At 33.3% G+C, this 22966-nt stretch overlaps 1 protein-coding gene across 3 annotated transcripts in view; it reads left to right on the top strand.

Annotated features, from left to right (window-relative positions):
- The window catches only part of MIPOL1 (mirror-image polydactyly 1), a 254128-nt gene that overhangs the window by 29475 nt on the left and 201687 nt on the right, over positions 1–22966 (top strand). For all 3 annotated transcript variants that reach the window (XM_036843183.1, XM_036843185.1, XM_036843186.1), the window contains exon 6: positions 13876–14005. In XM_036843183.1, coding sequence (XP_036699078.1) covers positions 13876–14005 — 130 coding nt within the window. The remainder of the gene's footprint in view (positions 1–13875; positions 14006–22966) is intronic.

Here is a 22966-nt window from a genome sequence, read left to right on the forward strand (position 1 = left end):
TCAGACCTTTGTTCTAATCTTTCTACTGCTTATCATGTGTAAGTGACAGCCTCACTAAGATTTGGTTAAAACCTACCTTATAGTTTGGTGACGTTTAAGTGAGATAATGTTTGTGAAGTGCTTAACCCATTAGAAAGCACTCAATAAATGGTAATTATGATGATAAGGTGGTGATGTCACCATCGTGTTTTCTCAAGACTTCTTGATCTAATAGGGGGCATATCAAAGTGTAACTAACATAAATAACTATCTCATAGCTACTTATATATGGTTTTGTTTCACAAAGAATTGATATGTATTCCTTGTTAAAAATATATTTTATTTACTTCATCTTATCCACACAGGTTTTAGTTTTCCTTGACTTTCAGAATTAACCTTATTTAGAAAGTTTGAAAATATGAAAAAAAATTTTACATCTCTACAAAAAAGAAAATAAAGGAATTTGATAAGTAGGTCCTATTATGTTTTAACTCATTAAATTATATATGTGGATAATATGATTTGTAAATTGACATGTATGACCTTCAAATACTAGGGGATGTTTTAGAGAAGCACAACTGAAACATTGTCTCTGTCCTTTAGGTAAATGTCTTTTCTCATCTAAATAAAATGATTAAACCATAAATACTTCAAAAATTCTTTTATTTAAATTAAGTTTGACAGTGAGAGATAGTATTGTATGACCTGATCTGAATCCATTTAATTTAATCACTCTTACGTTAGTGACGTGGTTATAACTTTTAAAAATAATTTGTTTAATTAAGCCTTTCATTTTTCTGAAACAGTCTCAGTGGGCATTGTCTAGTGTTTAATGTCTCTTAATTTTTATTAATCTAGTTACAGTATACAGATGTGTAAATTTTTACACGAGTATTTATTTAAATAGTTTTTATGTTATTTTGTGATATTTAAAATATTTATATTTCTTCAAAAGCCTTATATTTCTATTTCTTAAATGCTCACTTTAGAGTCTCTGCTCTATATGTTAGTTATTTTTCTTTCTTGCATGTCATCCATTAAAGATTAGCTGTGGAAGCTTGGAGCATGGAGAGATTATGAATGACAGAACAACTCCTGTAGAATAATAATCAGATTTTGGTATTTAATGCTGTTTGACTTTTGCAGACACATTTCTTATTAACCTTTGGTACAAAGAGAAATCCACGTTCCTGATATCTCATGGAGAAGATGAATTTGAGATCCTCTTCCAATTAAACTGAAATAAGGCCAATATTGGGTTTTAGTCAGAAGAACTCCTTAGTTCTTTAAGTCTTATATTTATATAAATCAATCAATCAATCTATCTATCTATTTATCTTAGTTACATTTTACATATAATTCAGTGGTTACATAATTTGCTTAGTTAGCATACTGTACTGACTCTGCAAGCGTTTAATCTGCTTTTTCTCTTTAAACATAGATTCTTCCCTGGGCACCCATATTTAGACTGACTTGTAAATAAAAGAAAATATTGTTAAGCCCTTCTTATTACAGATAATGTTCTTTTATTTTTGGTAGAGACGAGATGAGTTTAATGTTATTATCCAAAGCATCAGAACATAGAATCCCTGAAACGTATAACTTAAGTTTTTCTATTCAGGTTAACATGTAAATGTTAAAAGTATAGGTATGTAATCTACCGTTATAGCAAATATATTAAGACATCCCAACTAATTAACAAGGAAAAATAAAAATTGTTTGTAATCGAAAATGTTTACATTGTTCTCTTGTAAAAAAAAAATTACCTGTTACCATATATCATATCTCAAATGATGCTGACCATATAATGATTAAAAAGAACAAGAGTCAGTTCTATATATCAGAAGAACAGAAAATAGCATAATACTTGCTTTCAAGAAATAATGCACAGTGGAATCCCATTTTTCTGTATATAAATGGGCATTAATAAAATATGTTAGTCTTTAACACTTAAATGGTGTAACAGTATTAATATAATGGAGTATTACATGTATCTATCTATATATATATTTTTTTAATTTGGAAGGAAAAAGGACTTCAAGAATATAGCTAGTCATTTCAGATAAAAACAAAAAGTCCCATCTCTGTGAAATACAGCAGTTAGAAATATTGATAGGTAGAATGCTGATTATATTATTATCTTTGGCTGTAGAATCCTATGAGTATGAAAATTATAATGAGTGCCAGGTCAAATAATGCTTACAGGTAGAGTATGGCCAATTTTGTAACATGAGATCACATTATAATGATAGTATTCACATTATGTAAAAACTAACAGGGAAGCAAAGGAAATGCTGTTGTAACAGTCTACATGAAGGTTTATCATAGATATATATTAGATTAAAACCCAAATTCTGTGCATCCCATTTCTTTTATTTCAGATTCACATTTAAGTAAAATGTAATAAATGCTAATAGATATATGTATCTCAATGGTAATTTTTCTCATCATCCAATCCTTCGTTTCAAACTTTTTTGTTTCACTTTTCTGTTTATTTCCCTTTTAAAATCTATTCACAGTGAACTATGAATTTAAATTAAAAGCTAAACAGAACAAAAATGTTTTCATGACTTCTGACATTATCAAAGATTTAAGAATTTCATAAAAATAATCAAATATTAATATTAGCTATAATTCACTGAGTACCAGTTATATCCCAGGTGCTTCTATACATTGTCTCTAATCCTTAAAATAATCTGGTAAATTAGTTAATATTTACATCTTACATGGGAGGAAGTAAACCTGGAGAGGCTAATAAGTAACTTGCCCAAAGGCACATGGTCGGTACTAAGTGTCAAGACTGTGACTTGAACCTTAGTCCATCTGATTCCAAGGCTTATAGTCTTCCCATTGCTTCAGTCTGTCTCACAGAGGAAAAGAGAGAAACCATCATACATAACAATAACCAATTCTAAAGAGGAAATGATCTTGGAAAAAGGTTAGGTAGCAGTTATATTTCACAGAATTTTCATGTTGGTATCTGTTAAAATTTAAAGTAGAAACTCTGTGCAGAAAATAAGTTAAATACCCCTTAATAGTATATTTCAAAAGTGCCTAAAATTATTGATATTGATTTTAATACTTCAGGGGTGAGCTTATATCTTGTATATTAAAAATTATAGCTCTAAATCAATGAATTTGGTAAAGTAGCAGGATACAAAATAAATGCACAGAAATCTCTTGCATTCCTATACACTAATGATGAAAAATTTGAAAGAGAAATTAAGGAAACACTCCCATTTACTACTGCAACAAAAAGAATAGAATACCTAGAAATAAATCTACCTAAGGAGACAAAAGACCTGTATGCAGAAAACTATAAGACATGATGAAAGGAATTAAAGATTACACAAACAGGTAGAGAGATATACCATGTTCTTGGATGGGAAGAATCAACATTGTGAAAATGACTCTACTACCCAAAGCAATCTGCAGATTCAGTGCAATCCCTATCAAACTACCAATGGCATTTTTCACAGAACTAGAACAAAAAATTTCACAATTTGTATGGAAACACAAAAGACCCCGAATAGCCAAAGCAGTGTTGAGAAAGAAAAATGGAGCTGGAGGAATCAGGCTCCCGGACTTCAGACTATACTACAAAGCTACAGTAATCAAGACTGCATGGTACTGGCACAAAAACAGAAATATAGATCAATAGAACAGGATAGAAAGCCAGAGATAAACCCACGCACATATGGTCACCTTATCTTTGATAAAGGAGGCAAGAATATACAGTGGAGAAAAGACAGCCTCTTCAATAAGTGGTGCTGGGAAAACTGGACAGCTACATGTAAAAGAATGAAGTTAGAACACTCCCTAACACCATACAAAAAAATAAATGCAAAATGAATTAAAGACCTCAATGTAAGGCCAGACACTATAAAACTCTTAGAGGAAAACATAGGCAGAACACTCTATGACATAAATCACAGCACCTTTTTGACCCACCTTCTAGAGAAATGGAAATAAAAACAAAAATAAATGGGACCTAATGAAACTTAAAGCTTTTGCACAGCAAAGGAAAACATAAGATGAAAAGAAAGACAGCCCTCAGAATGGGAAAAAATATTTGCAAATGAAGCAACTGACAAAGGATTAATCTCCAAAATTTACAAGCAACTCATGCAGCTCAATATCAAAAAAACAAACAACCCAATCCAAAAATGGGCCGAAGACCTAAATAGACATTTCTCCAAAGAAGATATACAGATTGCCAAGAAACACATGAAAGGATGCTCAACATCACTAATCATTAGAGAAATGCAAATCAAAACTACAATGAGGTATCACCTCACACCGGTCAGAATGGCCATCATCAAAAAATCTACAAACAATAAATGCTGGAGAGGTTGTGGAGAAAAGGGAACCCATGGGAATGTAATGGGAATGTAAATTGATACAGCCACTATGGAGAACAGTGTGGAGGTTCCTTAAAAAACTAAAAATAGAACTACCATACGACCCAACAATCCCACTACGGGGCATATACCCTGAGAAAACCATGATTCTAAAAGAGTCATGTACTACAGTGTTCATTGCAGCACTATTTACAATAGCCAGGACATGGAAGCAACCTAAGTGTCCATCAACAGATGAATGGATAAAGAAGATGTGGCACATATATACAATAGAATATTACTCAGCCATGAAAGGAAAGGAAATTGAGTTATTTGTAGTGAGGTGGATGGACCTAGAGTCTGTCATACGGAGTGAAGTAAGTCAGAAAGAGAAAAACAAATACCGTATGCTAACACGTATATATGGAATCTAAAAAAAAAAAGAATGGTTCTGAAGAACCTAGGGGAAGGAGAGGAATAAAGACGGAGATGTAGAGAGTGGACCTGAGGACACAGGGAGGGGGAAGGGTAAGCGGGGACGAAGTGAGAGAGTAGCATTGGCATATATACACTACCAAATGTAAAATAGATAGCTAGTGGGAAGCAGCTACATAGCACAGGGAGATCAGCTCGGTGCTTTGTGACCACCTAGAGGGGTGGGATAGGGAGGGTGGAAGGGAGACACAAGAGGGAGGGGTATGGGGATATATGTGTACATATACCTGATTCACTTTGTTATACAGCAGAAAGTAACACAACGTTGTAAAGCAATTATATACTCCAATAAACATGTAAAAAAATTATAGCTCTAATATCAGATATATTAAAGGTATGAATGTAAAAAGAACATTTTTAGAAAGTTCTTATATAGTCTTTTGAGTTATCTGTACTCAATACATATATATAATGATTGCGAGTTTTGCCAAAAAGAGTTACTGTTTTATATTTTTGCTACTTAAAGTCACAATTTTGTATAATTTTCTAATCAAGCTTTAGCAATTTCTATACTCTTGGTAAGTATAAATTTATAGCAGCTTTACAGAGGAAAATTTTAAAACATATGTAAAGAGCTTAAAAAACTTTTTTAATGTAATTATCATACTTCTAGGAATTTTCCGTAGTAATTACCTGTGTATATACATAAAGATTTGTGTACAAAGATGTTCGTTACAGTGTTGTTTATATAGTGAAAAATTGGAAACAGTGTAAAATCTGATTTTAGGAGCATCTTAGTTCAATCAAATATGTCATGTCCAAATGATTAAATTCTATTCTATTTTATGATTTTGAATAATACTGAAGAATATGAGAACATATCCTGTTTATTTTAATTATACACAGAAAGTTACAAAACTATGCAAAACATTTCTGTCCCCACATTTTTACGAGCCTGTATTTTTAATCAGAAAAGGTTATTTACAGAATAGTCATGTAAAATGGTGAACATTCAAATCCAGTTTTAGAAATACAATATTCTGGCTTGTAAAAGAAGTTCTGACGAAATAAGTTGAATCCAGCAATGTAATGCCAAGAGTAGAACCATCAAACTACTTGGAATAGGTTGGTTAATTCTCTACTGGTGTGTGGCATTTATGATCTGTGTTTAAATTTATAATAAGCAATTTATGCCAACAAAGAGAAATTAGAAATTTTAAGGAAATTAAGACATAGCATAATGTTTGTGGTTCTGGAATATATATGGGTGGTTTTGTAAAACGCTAAATGTTATGTTTGCAAGGAATTCATTTCACATCATGTAAAGCAATAATAGTAAATGCTCAGACAATCTGAAATTCTTTTATATATAATAAAGTCTTTTACCGAACTATTATCTATATTTGTTGCTTAGAATTTTGGAAGCTGAATTGTAATCAGTGATTATTTTACATGTTTCAAATTCAAATCCTAATGATTTCTTCTTCCCTCTCCTTAGTTCAGCCTTTTCTGTTTACATAACTACCTTGAAGATGTTAAATGGATTCTTTTTCCTGGGAAATGTCTGTCCTCCAAATTATGTTATTTAGAGAATCATGATTCAGTGTTTAAACTAGAATGTTTTCCAATATACTGTCTCACTGCTACTGTATTTTAAAAGTAGTTTGAGAAGTGTAGAATATGGGCTTGTCAATAGACTTGGGTTCTACTAAGGAAATATGTACTCTGTCTTGATTCAATAAACTCATACTTAGTATGGTTCAGCTTCTTCATATTTACTTTTGCCTATATTAGAAAACAATTAGCTTACTAAACAAATTTGAGTATTTGTGGGTGGGGGGTGGGGGTGATCCTCTCTGAATCTTTCTCATTTGACTAAGAATTATAGGATATTTGACAACCGTGTTTAAAAATGGAGATATCCAAATATTATTGTAAACACCCAATGATTTGTTCTACCTACAATACAAGTATTTTACTGGGTTGGCTTACATAGTAGCTAATAATATTTGTTAATGTAATTTAACTGCTGTGAACCTTTACTGAACAAATATTGAAATTTATTCAAGTCAAAGAAAGAGAATCTCTAATGACTTTTGTTAAAGCTTCTATTTAATAGTTAAGGAGAAAAGTTTGTATGACATACGAGATGCAATTAACAGTAGATTTTACATTTAATAAAAAGAAAGAAGCATATGTATTTGCTTTATTCATTCCATCATAATTTGCATTAGAGCTGTGGGTGTTTAATGAGCAAATTCCAACTAAAATGCTATATTGATTTTCTAGTGAACTTTGTAATAGTCATCTACCTTGGAAAAGCTCAGTGTTTACAATTAAGTTTTCTTTACTAAAAATATTTGAGAGTTGCACATTGATTCTTTAGAAGTACTGAATTCTAGAAAAGGAATCAGGTTTTTCGTAATCAACAAATTTCACATATAACCTAATAGGTGTTAAAAATTATCATTTTGTAATACCTTACTTTTGGAAAACTTTTCTTAGCATTTATAAAATATATAATCAGATTTTTTTGTGTGTGTGTTTTATGGCATTTTAAAATTTAACCTTAGAATACTCCTTTAAATACACACATTGTTTATATATTTAAAGTTGATACAGCATTATAGAGGGAAAAATGTTTTCTCTTCATCACACAGGACCAAATATACCCTTGATGTAAAGCATTTGTCTTTAAGCATAGAGTTAACAAGACTTATTAAAGCCCTTGATATTAACAGCTTTACCTTTTCAATCAAGTGTTATTGTATATAAAGTAGAACACAGCTTACATTAAATGTCACTTTATAAAGATCTCATCACACTATACAGAAGTGATAGGAGGCCTGTCGGCATTTAAAGTTTAGTAAATAGTGTTTTAACCTTTCAATATGCCAGAATATTACAGGGCAATGTAACATACGTGTTAATCTGTACCTAGGTGACTGTTTAGCATCATTTTGTGCATCCTATCTGACCCACAAATTAGAAGTATTTTATAATGTAAAAATATCTTAGAATATCATATTTTGTACAGACCTGTGTCATTATACTGTAGTGTTCTGAATGTGTTCTGAATAATATCTCCTTCAGTTCCCATTTGTAGTTTTTGCATGCCAATGAAAAAGGTAAAAATGAAAAAAGCAAGAAATGTTGAAATGGCTATAGATATAAATGGTCCAAATTAATCAAAATCACATTTTTAATATGTCTGGAAATGAAGCCAAATTGTGAGTCTGTGGATTGAGGGTGATGATGGTATTGGTGGCATGGAATTGACGTTTGTTGAGAATCTACTTTATTTGACTAAGAGCTTTTATATATCATCTCATTTAATTTCCCCTAATAACCGTAACTGATGGTATTCTGTGCATTTTATACACCTGAACGGTGACTAACATAATTTAAGTATAAAAAAAACAAGTTGCCTAACTTTACTGTGACAACACCTTGGATCTGAATTAAAGCCCATATTCTTCATAATACATCATGTTGTTTTCTCTAAGCTGTTATGAATATCCTTCCTAGGAGATTGTATACAACTAGAAGGGGAAAATAAAATTCATTACTGTGTACTACGTTATGGGCAGAAATTTCTTTCAAAACAGCATGATGAATTGATACATAGAAGCAGAATAATGTGGCACAGACAACCACATAGGAGTAATGATACAGCCTTAAAAAATATATGAAAATTGTACTGGAAACTACTGGATCTTCCAAAAGCTGTGTTCATAGCAAGAATTCCTTAACTTTATCTAAACTGTTGATTAAAAGCATTTGGTTTTATACATGAGGATATCCAGTTGTTCTAGCACAATTTGTTATATAGTTTGTTTAACCATTCATCTGTTACTAAAAATTTGGGGTGTTTTCTGGGTTTTGGCTATTATAAATAAAGATGCTATGAATATTTGTATTGAAGTCTTTGTATTTAGACATATGCTTTAATTTCTATGCTTTAATTTCTCTTGGATAAATACTTAATGAGTGGAATAGCTGAATCTTGTGGTGGGTGTATGTTTACTTTTTTAAGAAACTGACATAATGTGATTATACTATCTTATATTCCACCAGCAGTGTATGAAAGTTCCAGGTTGTTTTACATCCTTGCCAACATCTTTAATCAGCTTTTCATATGTCATTGTAATAGGTTTGTATAGTTAACCCTTGAACAAAACCGATTTAAACTCCGCAGGTCCACTTATATGCACATTTTTTTTTCAATAAATACATACTACTGTACTACATGATCCACGGTTCTGCATCTGTGGATACAGAGGACCAACTGTAAAGTTATACACGGATTTTTGACTGCAGAAGGTGGGGGGTGGGGTCCACCTCTAACCCCGGTGTTGTTCAAGGGTCAGCTGTGTGTGGTGGCTATCTCATAGTTTTAATTTGCATTTCTGTAATGAGTAAAGCTGTTGAACACCTTTTCTTGTGCTTATTACCATCAATATATCTACTTTGAAAAAAGTGTTCAAGTTTTTTGCCCAATTTTTAATTGGGTTTTTTGTTTCCTTGTTATTGAGCTTTGAGAGTTTTTAAAATTATGTTCTAGATACAAGTCTTTTTGTCAGATATATGCTTTGCAATTATTTTCTTCCAGTCTGTGGCTTGTCTTTTCATTTTCTTAGCATCTTTTGAAGAGTGGAAATTTTTAATTGAATTAAATTGAAGTCCTACTTACCAATTTTTAAAAATTGGTTTATACTTTGCTATTATTATAGTTAGGAAACTTTGCCTACCTAAAGTCAAAGAGGTTTTCCTCCAGAACTTTCATAATTTTAGGTTTTGCATTTGGGACTGTGATTTATTTTGTGGAATGCAAGGTTGGTTTACCATTTAAAAATCTATCAATATTACCAAAATAACACACCAAGAAAAGAAAAACAATCTGATCATCTTAAGGCCACACTCTGCTTTTATGTTTCAGCTCTTATATTGTAAATAAGTGTCCTTTTTGTAGCTTATTTAGTGCTACATTTATTGCATTTTGGTACCTTCTATTGGTGATTTCACTGTTTAAAACAGCTCCATGCTGAAATGCAATCTAATGTTCCTGAAACACGGAAGGCTGTGTTGTGTGTTATGGATAAACTGTTCAAGCATGAGTTATTGTACTGTTGGCCATGAGTTCAGTGCTAATGAATCAACAATATATATTAACTAAGGTGTTTTTAAAAAGAAACATACATGAAACAAGGTTATGTATTAGTTGACAAAATGTTGATCAGTTTTAGCTGATTAAATTTTCTCTTTATGGGTCCTAATTTTGCTGCTTGATTGCATGCCTCGTAATTGGATACCAGACATGATGAACTTTACCATTTTGGGAGCTGGTATTTTTGTATTCTTATAAAGTATTTTTGAGCTTTGTTCTGAGACATAGTTATGTTTCTTGGAAACAGGTCACTACTTCTGGCTCATGCTTTAAAGATAGGTAGGTTATTACCAGAGCAGTGTTTAGCCTAGGGTTAATTAATCCCCACTACTGAAGCAAGACCCTTCTTTGTATTCTATGTAGTAGTTCATGAATCAGGAGTTTTTCCAATCTGGCTAGTGGGAACACGTACTATTTTTGGTTTTGTGGAGCTCAGGGCACTGATGCCTCTAAAGCTTTCAGGTGGCTCTTTCCCCTGCATGGGTAGTTTACTCACATGTGTGCGCTCAGTCCTCAGCTGATTTCTTGAGGAATACCCTCTGCATGTCTCCAAAGCTTTCTCTCTTTGCAGCTGTTTTTTCCTCTGATAGTCTGTCTTGTGAATTCTAGCTGCTTTGGTTTCCCTAGACTCTTCTCTCTTCAAATTGTGGAGTCTGCTGGCCTCCTCCTGGATTCTTCCTTTCCTGTGCCATGTCCAGAAAACTCTTTCAATGTATTAAGCTGGGCCAGTCGTGGGGCTCAACTCTTTTGTTTTCCTCTCTCAGGTCACTGTCTTTGTTTCCATATCATCTTGAAAGCTGTCATCCCATGCACGTTTTGCCATTTAAAAAAAATTGTTTTAAGTGGGAATACAAATTTGGATCCTGTTACCCTGTCTTGACCAGAAGGACAAGGCTGTGTTGCTTAAAATTTAATCCTAACATATACTCTCAAAGATTTTATCATATATGCTAACTTTTTTCCTATTATTCACTTAATGTTCTTCTTTTAAAATCTCATCTTTTTAACTAGATAAATATATATTTTAATGGAATTTTTTTTAGTTTTAACGTCTGTACCCAAAAAGTGCACAAATAACTGTGCAGTTTTATGAATCTCAGAAAGCGAACACACGTATAACCAGCACCCAGATGTAAAAAAACCAAATATTTCCAATAGAATATCACCAGATATCACGAAAAGTTCCTCATCCTCCCTTCTAGTACTACCTTCAAAAGTTAGTAACCATTATCCTAAGTTTAATAGCCAGGCCATTCTTTTTTGTTTTTGAACTTTAAATAAATGAAATAATGGAAAATTACCCTTTTTTGGCATCTACCTCAACAATATGGGTAATTTAAAGAAATTTGAATTTTAACTGGACATTAAATTAAATGCCACTCAGAGAAATTATAGGTCTGATGTGCTAGTTATGGTTTTCTAATATACATTAAAGTGACATAACTATTAAAAAATGTGTTTCACATCCTATATTTTGTGAAATACTGTCCTAAAGGGAATATGGTGGTAGATGATGCTGGAAGGTAGGCTAGAGCTAGACTCCAGTTTTCCTTGAATGCTGGGCTAAGACTTTTTTTTTTTTGCCTTGGAATCTATGTGGCAGCAGTAAGGAGAAGAGTAGCCTGTTTACCCCAGAGTTTCATGGAGATTACCTTTTGGTAGGTTGAGGGATGCCTTAGTAAAGTCACCTGTCCTGTTTTTCTCTCCTCTGAAATTTGGTACATACTTAACTTTTTGTTATGAATTGAATCTATTTTCTTTCTCTTTTGTGCTGCCCTTGTCTTACTTCAGGGTTTCATTGTTTCTTATGTGGACTTTTATAATAATCTAATATTGGGTTAAGGGGCATGTACAGTCCAACCTGCAACTTTTGGAAGTTGATGCAGGTGACCCCTGCATCTTCCACACACTGAATGCTCATCTCTGGGAGTTTCCTTCTGAAACACAGATCTGTTCAAATTGTTCCTATTCTAGAAGTTGATATTTATTTCTAGGTAGCTTAAAGTTTCAGGGAAAGGGTTATGCTTGTGGGTTATTGATGTGAACTCTTGCTTGAACTACTCCTATAGTCTCCCTACTGGAATTTGCTTCCATGTTTGCCCCACCTATGAACTACTTCTCACCTGGAAGCCAGAATTCCTTTTTAAACGTAAATGTGATGCTGTCATTTCCTTGCTCAGAAACCGCCATTGGCTACCATCATATTTAGATGAGATCTTAATTCCTTGCTGTGACTTACAGTGTGATCTCCCCAAACTCTCACCCTCTCTAACTGTGCTCCAGCCGTATTGCTGTTATATCTCTAATGCTTCTAGGGCCTTTGTCCCGGTTTCTCTTCAGCTTAGTCTACTTTCAAATATGAATATGGTTACTCTTCCTTTATTTGAATGTGCTGAAATGTCACTTATTTAAAAAGGTCTTTTCTGACCACCCTTTCTAAAATAGTCTGCCCCATTCCCCATATACCAAATCACTCTCTTTTCTCTGATACAGCTGTATTTTCCTTCAAACTATCTACATACCTACCTACCTACCTAATTTTTGGCCTGTTTTTCTCTCTACTGTCTGTTTCCCTGTAGTAGAATGTATACTCTAGGATGACAAGGACTTCTTAGACTGCTATATTCATATTCCTTAAAACTGGATTGATGACTGCCACAGGAGCTTGATAAATATTTGATGAATTAATTAATTTATTCATCTTCCCTCAGGCTTAGCTTCTTAGAAGTAGTTTTGACTTTTGCTTTGCCATTGCATGTTCCATTTTATACTGTATTATGGAAGAGATACAGTTACTTTTTTCTCAGGGTTTTTTTTCTTTTCCACTACTTACAATTTAAGTAATATAAAAGTAACTATCTTGATTAACAGTGTATTAATCTATGACAAATCTTAGCAGAAACCCAGTGTTTTATGACCTAAAAGAACATTTCAAATGTCTTTCCTAAGTTTATTTCGTGGTTTGACAGTATAAATAAATTTGGTTCAGTGATCCAAGTATTTGAGCCCCTTTCTGTCTAAAATTGCAGTGATATTTTAAAAGTTATGTAAGATTCCAAGTAGAAATTAAGTTTGAGAAATGACAATTTCAGATAACATAAAAGCTCCCTATATAGTGCTGCAGAAGTTTACATGATGTCATTTGTATTATAATCAATATGAATGGTGCCCCCGGAGATGTTCAGTGCTAAACCAACACAACTCTGCCCCCATTTACTCTCCCCTTCCTCTCCTTCCATCATCTTACTGAGGTAACTACTGTCCTGAATTTGGTGTTTATCATTTCCATGTTTATTTTAATATTTTTTACTAATTGTGTCTATCCACGAATAATAGATTTGCTTTATTTTGCAACTTGCTATTTTTGTCAAATTTTCATTTTTGAGATTTGTCCATTTGTCCATAGTTAATGCATTTAAATGCTGCATAGTATTCCATTTTTAATGTATAGTAATTTATTTATTCCTGCTCCAGTTATTGGACAATTGGGTTATTTGTAAGTTTTTGCTGTTATATAATGCTGAAATAAACATTTTTATACATTGTTCCTAAGCATTTTTATACATGTTTCCTTGTGCACATGTGCCAGAATTTCTCTAGGCTTCATACCAAAGAGGAGATTTGCCAGGTTATGGACTAGGCACAACTTCAGCATTGCCAAATTACTCATCAGATGGTTGTCGAAACATATACACCTATCTGCAGTATATTTGAGTGTTTCCTTTATTTCACAAGCTCAATATTTTTTACTATTTGACCTTTTAATTTTTGCTTTTATGGGTATGAAATAGTATCTCAATTTTGCAGTAGCTTAAAAAGATAATGTTTTCTCAAGTAAACTAATTGATGCTAACTCAGTTGAATAAAATAATTTTTTTTGCTTTTTATTTTTGCTAAAAGTATGCACTTTTCCTTTATTTTCGCTAATTAATTATGAATTATATATTTTGGTAGCTCTGGTTGAAGAGGTGTATTTTGCACAGAGAGAACGTGATGAAGCTATTATGTCTCGACTGCAGTTAGCCAATGAGGAGAGAGATGAAGCAATTGCACGAGCCAAGCATATGGAAATGTCTCTAAAACTGTATGTACACATTTAAAACTACATATGACATTAGGAGCATTTATAAAGTACATGAATTATGTGGTGGTTACATGTTTAAAAATGTTACTGATGCTTATATGTTACAGTGGTAAATTCCATATCCCCACAGTCTTTTTCTAAAACTTTTGGCATGCTAGTAGTTTTCAGTCACTAAGAAAAAAAAAAGAAAGAAAAAAGAAAAGAAAGAAAGAAATGCACAACACTCTTAGTACAGTTACTTTCTTTATTTCTTCATAGTTCTGTTGTTGATATCCTTACTCTACCTTCCTATGTGACTCCTCTTTTCTTCCCTCTCCTTATTATCACCTCCTTGATTTATTTCAGCTCTCTGGGTTCTTTTACTGTTCTCTGCTTACTATGCTCATTCCTATTCTCCACTACTTTTTACATCTTTTAGCTGTGGGTCCTAAACTGAGACCTGACGCCTGAAATAGGGTAGAGCCTGAGAATCTACATTTTTAGCAAGCGAACCAGGTGATTCTGGTTCTGGTATATATTAAGATATATTAATTCCCTAAAGAACTGTCTAAATTTAAGAGATGGAAAAACATTAAGGTGTTGGAATCTCATCAATATTTTTTGTGCAGTGTTTTAGTTAAGCAATATTATTTCTCAGCTATGAAATAAATAACAGTTTTAAACTCCTTTTTTTCTTTTTCTTTATGAATTCTACTTCTAAAAAATTTGTAAAAGCTGTATTGGATTCTATAGCCAAAAGTGCCCCCCTTGTTTAACCTTTATTTTATATTTAAAAGAGTTGAGTAATCATTACTCGAACTTTTATCATACATGGCATTTTTACACCTGAGTTCTTTATTGTGGGGAGTTCCTGGGTAACCAAATTGCGTTTTCAAATAGTTTTTTAAGGAAGGGTTTATAAATACTTTATTCTCTACTTTAACATACTCCAGACTGGCTGTTTGTTATCCTTATATTCAAATTGGTTATGAATAAAATTCTTGGCTCAAGTATTTTTTCATTCTAAACACTGTAAACATGTTACTGACTTTTCTGACATTGAGTTTGGCTGAAAAGAAGTCTGAGGTCAATCATATTGCTTTTTTCCTCACTTATAGGTAGTTTAATTTTTTCTGCCTGGGTACTTGAATGATTCTTTCTTTATTCTTGAAGTAGAACAACTTAATCAGGATGTTCGTGTGATCTGTAATAATATTTTTAGAATCACAGCATGCCTCTCTAAAGACTACTTGATTCTTCCTTTATTTCAGGGAAATTTTACATTTGTTTTTTAGGTTTTCCATTTTAGAGACTTCAGTTGTTTTTATAGGGAACTTTTATCCTTATCTATTATCTCTTCAATAATTATTTTAATTGCTGTCTTTGTCTCTGCATTCACTGTGATACTCTTAAGCCTTTCCTTTAGTTAGTAATTCCAATTGTTACTGTCCCATTCCTGGTTCTTTCTAGTTCATTTATTAAATATTTTGTTTGTTTATTTATTCTCAATGTTCCCTTAAGTTTTCTTTTCTTTCTTTTTTTAATTATATAAGTTTCAGGTCTATCCTTAAGTTTTCAATTTTCCTATTCATCTACTCTTTTGTTTTGGCATCTTCTCTTTGAACTTCTTTTATTGAATTCATATTCTTCTTATGTTTTTCTAGAATGCCAACCACGATAGGACAATTTTTTTCTTTCTCTTGGTTTATGTTTTATATTATGATCTTTATCTCATTTGCATGATATTTTGTCATGTGTTTGTGGTGAATTCATAGTTGACATGTCATTTCTCTTCATCTTGCTCATGCTTAAATTGTCAAGAAATTTTCTTTGTTCTGATACAGTGCAAGTGAATTTTCCTTGATAAACATTTCATATTATTTGAAACCTATTTGCCTTCTCCTCTGATTCTTGGCTAGGTAGTGCTTCTGGGCCACTTTTCTTCATTGCTGTAAGACAGTGAGGTAGGAGTAGTGGTTGGGAAGACCTCCTTGGGGCTAGATACCGATTTTGTTTGAAGTTCTGTCCTCTGCTTGTAGGACTTTGTTTGGTGTCTTGCACTGCTCTGACGGCTCACTCTGTCTCGTCTTGTGGATATCCTGATTCCATGGAGTATTTCTTTTGGGCTTTTATTTGTTCCACCAGTGTAGTAAAAAAAAAACGGCCAGCCCTGATGATTCTTGCTTCCTCTGTAAAGATTCTTCAGTAATGCAGGAAGATTTTCTTTACTTTTCTCTGGCCTGTCTACTCAACTCATTGGTCTCTCAGGTTATTTCCAAGCTGTGTGGTATTAGTGAAAAATTTCCAGGATTTGGTGAGGTCACCGTCTTTTCTCAATACCTATTTTCATGTGTAAAAAGAGAAGTTAGTTGAACCTGTTCAAAATCATTTTTCCACTCTTCACCTTATCCCTACTTTTAAAAATTACTACATGATGTCCTGCTTCCTTTGCTGTTTGATTAATTTTTATCTTCCATTCAAGTGGTGTGTGATGGGATACATAGATTTCTGTTTTCAGATTTCACTCCACCATCTTTACTTGGCCTTTTTTTTCAATAAACTTTTTATTTTAGAATACTTTCAGATTTACAGAAAAGTTGTGAAGACAGTACAGAGTTCCTATAACCCTCACCCAGTTTCCCTTATTGCTAACATCTTACATTACTATGGTACATATGTCACCATATGGAGAAATCAACATTGTTATACAACTATTTACTAAAGGCCACACTTTATTCAGATTTCACTACTTTTCCGTGATGTCCTTTTTATTTTCCAAGATCCTATCCAGGATTCCATAGACATTTAGTTACTATGTCTCCGTTGCCTACTCTGCTCTGTGACATTTTCTCAGACTTCCCTTGTTTTTGATGAGAGTTCTGGAATATTGGTCAGGTATTTTATAGAATGTTTCTCAATTTCAGTTTTTCTGAAGTTTTTCTCGTGATTAGACTGAGGTATTGGTTTTATGGGACAGAGAGTGCAGGGGTGAAATGCCATTTTCATCACATCATTTCAAGGTTGTCCTCTATCAATATGACTTACAGCCAGTGAAAATGCCATTTTCATCACATCATTTCAAGGTTGTCCTCTATCAATATGACTTACAGCCAGTGATGTTAATCTTGGTCACCTGGAAAAGGTAGTACTTGCCATGTTTCTCTTCTGTAAAGTTACCCACATTCCTCTTTCATACTCTACTCTTTGAAGCAAATCACTAAAGTGCAGCCCATACTCAGTGATGGGGCTGGGGAGTATGGACTAGGAGGTTAATTGAGTTCTAGCTTCCTCAGCAGAGAATATCTATATAAATTATTTGTAATTCTTAAGTACAGGACATTTGTATCCCTCATTTTTTTATTTAGTTATATCTGTATGGACTCACTGATATTCATTTAATACTTTGAATTATAATCTAATACTATGTTATTTTGTTGCTTGGAGTATTCCAGCTTTTTTTTTTTTGAAAACATCTTTGTTGGAGTATAATTGCTTTACAATGGTGTGTTAGTTTCTGCTGTATAACAAAGTGAATCAGCTGTATATATACATATATCCCCATATCTCCTCCCTCTTGCGTCTCTCTCCCACCCTCCCTATCCCACCCCTCTAGGTGGTCACAAAGCACTGAGCTGATCTCCCTGTGCTATGTGACTGCTTCCCACTAGCTATCTATTTTACATTTGGTAGTGTATATATGTCCATGCCACTCTCTCACTTCGTCCCAGCTTACCCTTCCCCCTCCCCGTGTCCTCGAGTCCATTCTCTACATCTGCATCTTTATTCCTGTTCTGCCCCTAGGTTCTTCAGAACCATTTTTTTTTTTTAAGATTCCATATATGTGTTAGCATACGGTATTTGTTTTTCTCTTTCTGACTTACTTCACTCTGTATGACAGTCTCTAGGTCCATCCAATCACCACAAATAACTCAATTTCATTTCTTTTTATGGCTGAGTAATATTCCATTGTATATATGTGCCACATCTTCTTTATCCATTCATCTGTCGATGGACACTTAGGTTGCTTCCATGTCCTGGCTATTGTAAATAGAGCTGCAATGAACATTTTGGTACATGACTCTTTTTGAATTATGGTTTTCTCAGGGTATATGCCCAGTAGTGGGATTGCTGGGTCATATGGTAGTTCTATTTTTAGTTTTTTAAGGAACCTCCATACTGTTCTCCATAGTGGCTGTATCAATTTACATTCCCACCAACAGTGCAAGAGGGTTCCCTTTTCTCCACACCCTCTCCAGCATTTATTGTTTGTAGATTTTTGGATGATGGCCATCCTGACCGGTGTGAGATGATATCTCATTGTAGTTTTGATTTGCATTTCTCTAATGATTAATGATGTTGAGCATTCTTTCATGTGTTTGTTGCCAATCTGTATATCTTCTTTGGAGAAATGTCAAGTTAGGTCCTTTTCCCATTTTTGGATTGGGTGGTTTGTTTTTTTGATATTGAGCTGCATGAGTTGCTTGTATGTTTTGGAGATTACTCCTTTGTCAGTTGCTTCATTTGCAAATATTTTCTCCCATTCTGAGGGTTGTCTTTTCATCTTGTTTATGGTTTCCTTTGCTGTGCAAAAGCTTTTAAGTTTCATTAGGTCCCATTTGTTTATTTTTGTTTTTATTTCCATTTCTCTAGGAGGTGGATCAAAAAGGATCTTGCTGTGATTTGTGTCATAGAGTGTTCTGCCTATGTTTTCCTCTAAAAGTTTTATAGTGTCTGGCCTTACATTTAGGTCTTTAATCCATGTAAATTGATACAACCACTATGGAGAACAGTATGGAGGTTCATTTTGAGTTTATTTTTGTGTATGGTGTTAGGGAGTGTTCTAATTTCATTCTTTTACATGTAGCTGTCCAGTTTTCCCAGCACCACTTATTGAAGAGGCTGTCTTTTCTCCACTGTATATTCTTGCCTCCTTTATCAAAGATAAGGTGACCATAGGTGCGTGGGTTTATCTCTGGCTTTCTATCCTGTTCCATTGATCTATATTTCTGTTTTTGTGCCAGTACCATACTGTCTTGATTACTGTAGCTTTGTAGTATAGTCTGAAGTCAGGGGGCCTGATTCCTCCAGCTCTGTTTTTCTTTCTCAAGATTGCTTTGGCTATTTGGGGTCTTTTGTGTTTCCATACAAATTGTGAAATTTTTTGTTCTAGTTCTGTGAAAAATGCCATTGATAGTTTGATAGGGATTGCATTGAATCTGTAGGTTGCTTTGGGTAGTATAGTCATTTTCACCTTGTTGATTCTTCCAATCCAAGAACATGGTATATCTCTCCATCTGTTCATATCATCTTTAATTCCTTTCATCATGTCTTATAGTTTTCTGCATACAGGTCTTTTGTCTCCTTAGGTGGGTTTATTCCTAGGTATTTTATTCTTTTTGTTGCAGTGATAAATGGGAGTGTTTCCTTAATTTCTCTTTCAGATTTTTCATCATTAGTGTATAGCAATGCAAGAGATTTCTGTGCATTAATTTTGTATCCTGCTACTTTACCAAATTCATTGATTAGCTCTAGTAGTTTTCTGGTAGCATCTTTAGGATTCTCTATGTATAGTATCATCTCATCTGCAAACAGTGACAGCTTTACTTCTTCTTTTCTGATTTGGATTCCATTTATTTCTTTTTCTTCTCTGATTGCTGTGACTAAAACTTCCAAAACTATGTTGAATAATAGTCATGAGAGTGGACAACCTTGTCTTGTTCCTGATCTTAGAGGAAATGGTTTCAGTTTTTCACCATTGAGAACGATGTTGGCTGTGGGTTTGTCATACATGGCCTTTATTATGTTGAGGTAAGTTCCCTCTATGCCTACTTTCTGGAAGGTTTTTATCATAAATGGGTGTTGAATTTTGTCGAAAGCTTTCTCTGCATCTATTGAGATGATCATATGGTTTTTCTCCTTCAGTTTGTTAATATGGTGTATCACATTGATTGATTTGCATATATTGAAGAATTCTTGCATTTATGGGATAAACCCCACTTGATCATCGTGTATGATCCTTTTAATGTGCTGTTGGATTCTGTTTGCTAGTATTTTGTTGAATATTTTTGCATCTGTGTTTATCAGTGATATTGGCCTATAGTTTTCTTTCTTTGTGGCATCTTTGTCTGGTTTTGGTATCAGGGTGATGGTGGCCTCATAGAATGTGTTTGGGAGTGTTCCTTTCTCTGCTATATTTTGGAAGAGTTTGAGAAGGCAAGGTGTTAACTCTTCTCTAAATGTTTGATAGAATTTGCCTGTGAAGCCATCTGGTCCTGAGCTTTTGTTTGTTGGAAGATTTTAATCACAGTCTCAATTTCAGTGCTTGTGATTGGTCTGTTTATGTTTTCTCTTTCTTCCTGGTTCAGTCTTGGAAGGTTGTGCTTTTCTAAGAATATGTCCATTTCTTCCAGGTTGTCCATTTTATTGGCATATAGTTACTTGTAGTAATCTCTCATGATCGTTTGTATTTCTGCAGTGTCAGTTGTTACTTCTCCTTTTTCATTTCTAATTCTGATTTGAGTCTTTTCCCTTTTTTTCTTGATGAGTCTGGCTAATGGTTTATCAGTTTTGTTTATCTTCTCAAAGTACCAGCTTTTAGTTTTATTGATCTTTGCTATTGTTTAGTATTCCAACTTTGACCATTGGAAACTCTTTCAGGTGGCTCCTACATCCCTTTGACATGTTCCCATCCTTTTGATTTTTTTAACACTTTCTTACTTACTGGCACTGCAACCTGCTCCAGGATCATGTTTTATAGGGATATGCCCACCCCACCAGCAATGAATCAAGAGTTCTTGTTGCTTACCATCCTTGCCAGCATTTGGAATTGTTATTCTTTTTTTGCTTTTTTTCTTATTTTGAACATTAGCCATTCTTTAATGACAGATGATATTGAGCTCCTTTTTATATGTTTATTTACCATGTGTATATCTTCTTTGGTAAAACGTCTGTTCAGATATTTGACGAGTTTTTTAAGTTGGGTTGTTTGTTTCCTTTTTGTTAATTTTAAGTGTTCGTTATACATTCTGTATGTAAGTCATTTTTCAGGTATGTGGTTTTCAAATATTTTCTTCCTGTCCATGTTTTGTATTTTTCTTCTCTTAACAGTGTGCTTAGCAGGATATAAGTTTTAAATTTTGATAAAATCCAGTTTATTGATTGTTTTTTCTTTCATGTTTTGTACTTTTGGTATTGAATCTAAAACTCATTGTCATTTGTAAGGTCGCACCAATTTTTCTCCTATGTTTTCTTGTATAAGTTATAAATTTCGTGTTTTACATTTAGGTCTACAATCTATTTTGAGTTGATTTTTGTGTAAAGTGATACATGGTACCTGTAAATGGTCTTTTTTTTTTTTTGCATGTGGACATTTATTTATTCCAGTACCATTTGTTGAAAATGGTATCATTTCTCCACTAATTTCCTTTGCACCTTTGCCAAAAGTCATTTGACTATTCATGTGTGTTAATTTCAGGACTTTATTGTCTGTCCATTGATCTGTGTGTCTATCCCTTTGTCAATACCACACATTCTTGATTACTAAATCTTTATGTTACATCTTGAAATCGGATAATGTCATCCCTCTAAACTTTGCTCTTTTATTGTAGAATTATTTTGACTATTCTAATTATTTTGACTATTCTATTTGCCTTTCCATATACCTTTCAGAATCAGTTTGTTTTTATCTACAAAAACAGTTGCTGGGACCAAATGTTTTAAAACATACTCTTCAAAATAGATACCTTTTTTTCTTTTTTTCAGTAATGCAGCTATTAATAACTTTAGAACTTTTCTTTAGGGATTTGCAAGTACTATTACCTTCAATTTGTCAACTGCTGCACAGTACTATACTTAACATGTAATTTATGACCATAATTCTTTTATGTAGATTGATCACCAATTTTATTCATAAAATTTGCTTCTAAATAGTTTTTACTGTTTTTAGAAATAAAATTCACCCCCAAAAGATAACAAATCAGTTTTTTATACAATGTCACAACTCATTGAGTGATATTCAGGCTTTATAGATGAAAAAACTTAGAGTGGTTGACTCCCTGCCCAAAGAGTCATAGTCAGTCACTTACACATTGTAGGACTTACCTACCTCAGAGCTATACAGGCATCTCAACCTTAGCATATCCAAAATGGAATTATTAATTTTATTTTTAAAACCTGATCCTCCTTAATTCCCTGTACCTATCAGCAGCACAACCACCTGCCCATGTATCCAAACAAAAACTTCTTCCTCAGAACTCCTATTAAATTGGTCTCTTAGTTGTGTTCATTCTATCTCTTTAAGTGATGGATCTAAATTGAGCCTATCCTTCTTCCCTAAACTTTTAAAACTTCCATTGTCTATTTACTTTAATCTGTACATATGTTTTGTTATAGTTTTTATTACAGTACATGAAAATTAGGGTTCTTTGAGGCAGAGCCTTTTTCATTTTGTTCTTGGTAGCATTCCTATTGAGGGAGGAATGGGGAATGGAGAAAAGGAAAACAGTCCCATCCCAAGACTTATCTTTTAGTTAATTAGTCCATTCAATAAATATTTATTGAATATTTATTATGTATCAAGTACAGTGCTAGTTGCTGGGAACACAGCATTATGGTCTCAATTTAGTTAAGAAGATCAGCATTAAGTAAATATGAATAATTACATAAATACTTAAAATAGTATCAAGTGATATGAAGAATTATTGGTTCCTAAGAAAAGTTTATAGACAACTGTATTACAGTCTAGGGGTTCAGGTGAGGGGATCAGGAAAAATCATGCATAAGAAACAAGAAGAACAACAACAACAAATAGCATGTCAGTACAGTTTTAAATGGCACTGTGGAGGTTCTTTTCTACTCAGTTGAAGTCTATAGGCTCTGAACTTCAATAGTGCATTTTAGACTAAATCTTTGTTAAGATAGAACCAATTTATAACTGAGCTTTGCTTGACTGAAAGGCATATTTAGAGGCATTGAGCATAAGAT

The sequence above is a fragment of the Balaenoptera musculus genome, chromosome 2 (assembly GCF_009873245.2).
Source record: "Balaenoptera musculus isolate JJ_BM4_2016_0621 chromosome 2, mBalMus1.pri.v3, whole genome shotgun sequence".
Taxonomy (NCBI): domain Eukaryota; kingdom Metazoa; phylum Chordata; class Mammalia; order Artiodactyla; family Balaenopteridae; genus Balaenoptera; species Balaenoptera musculus.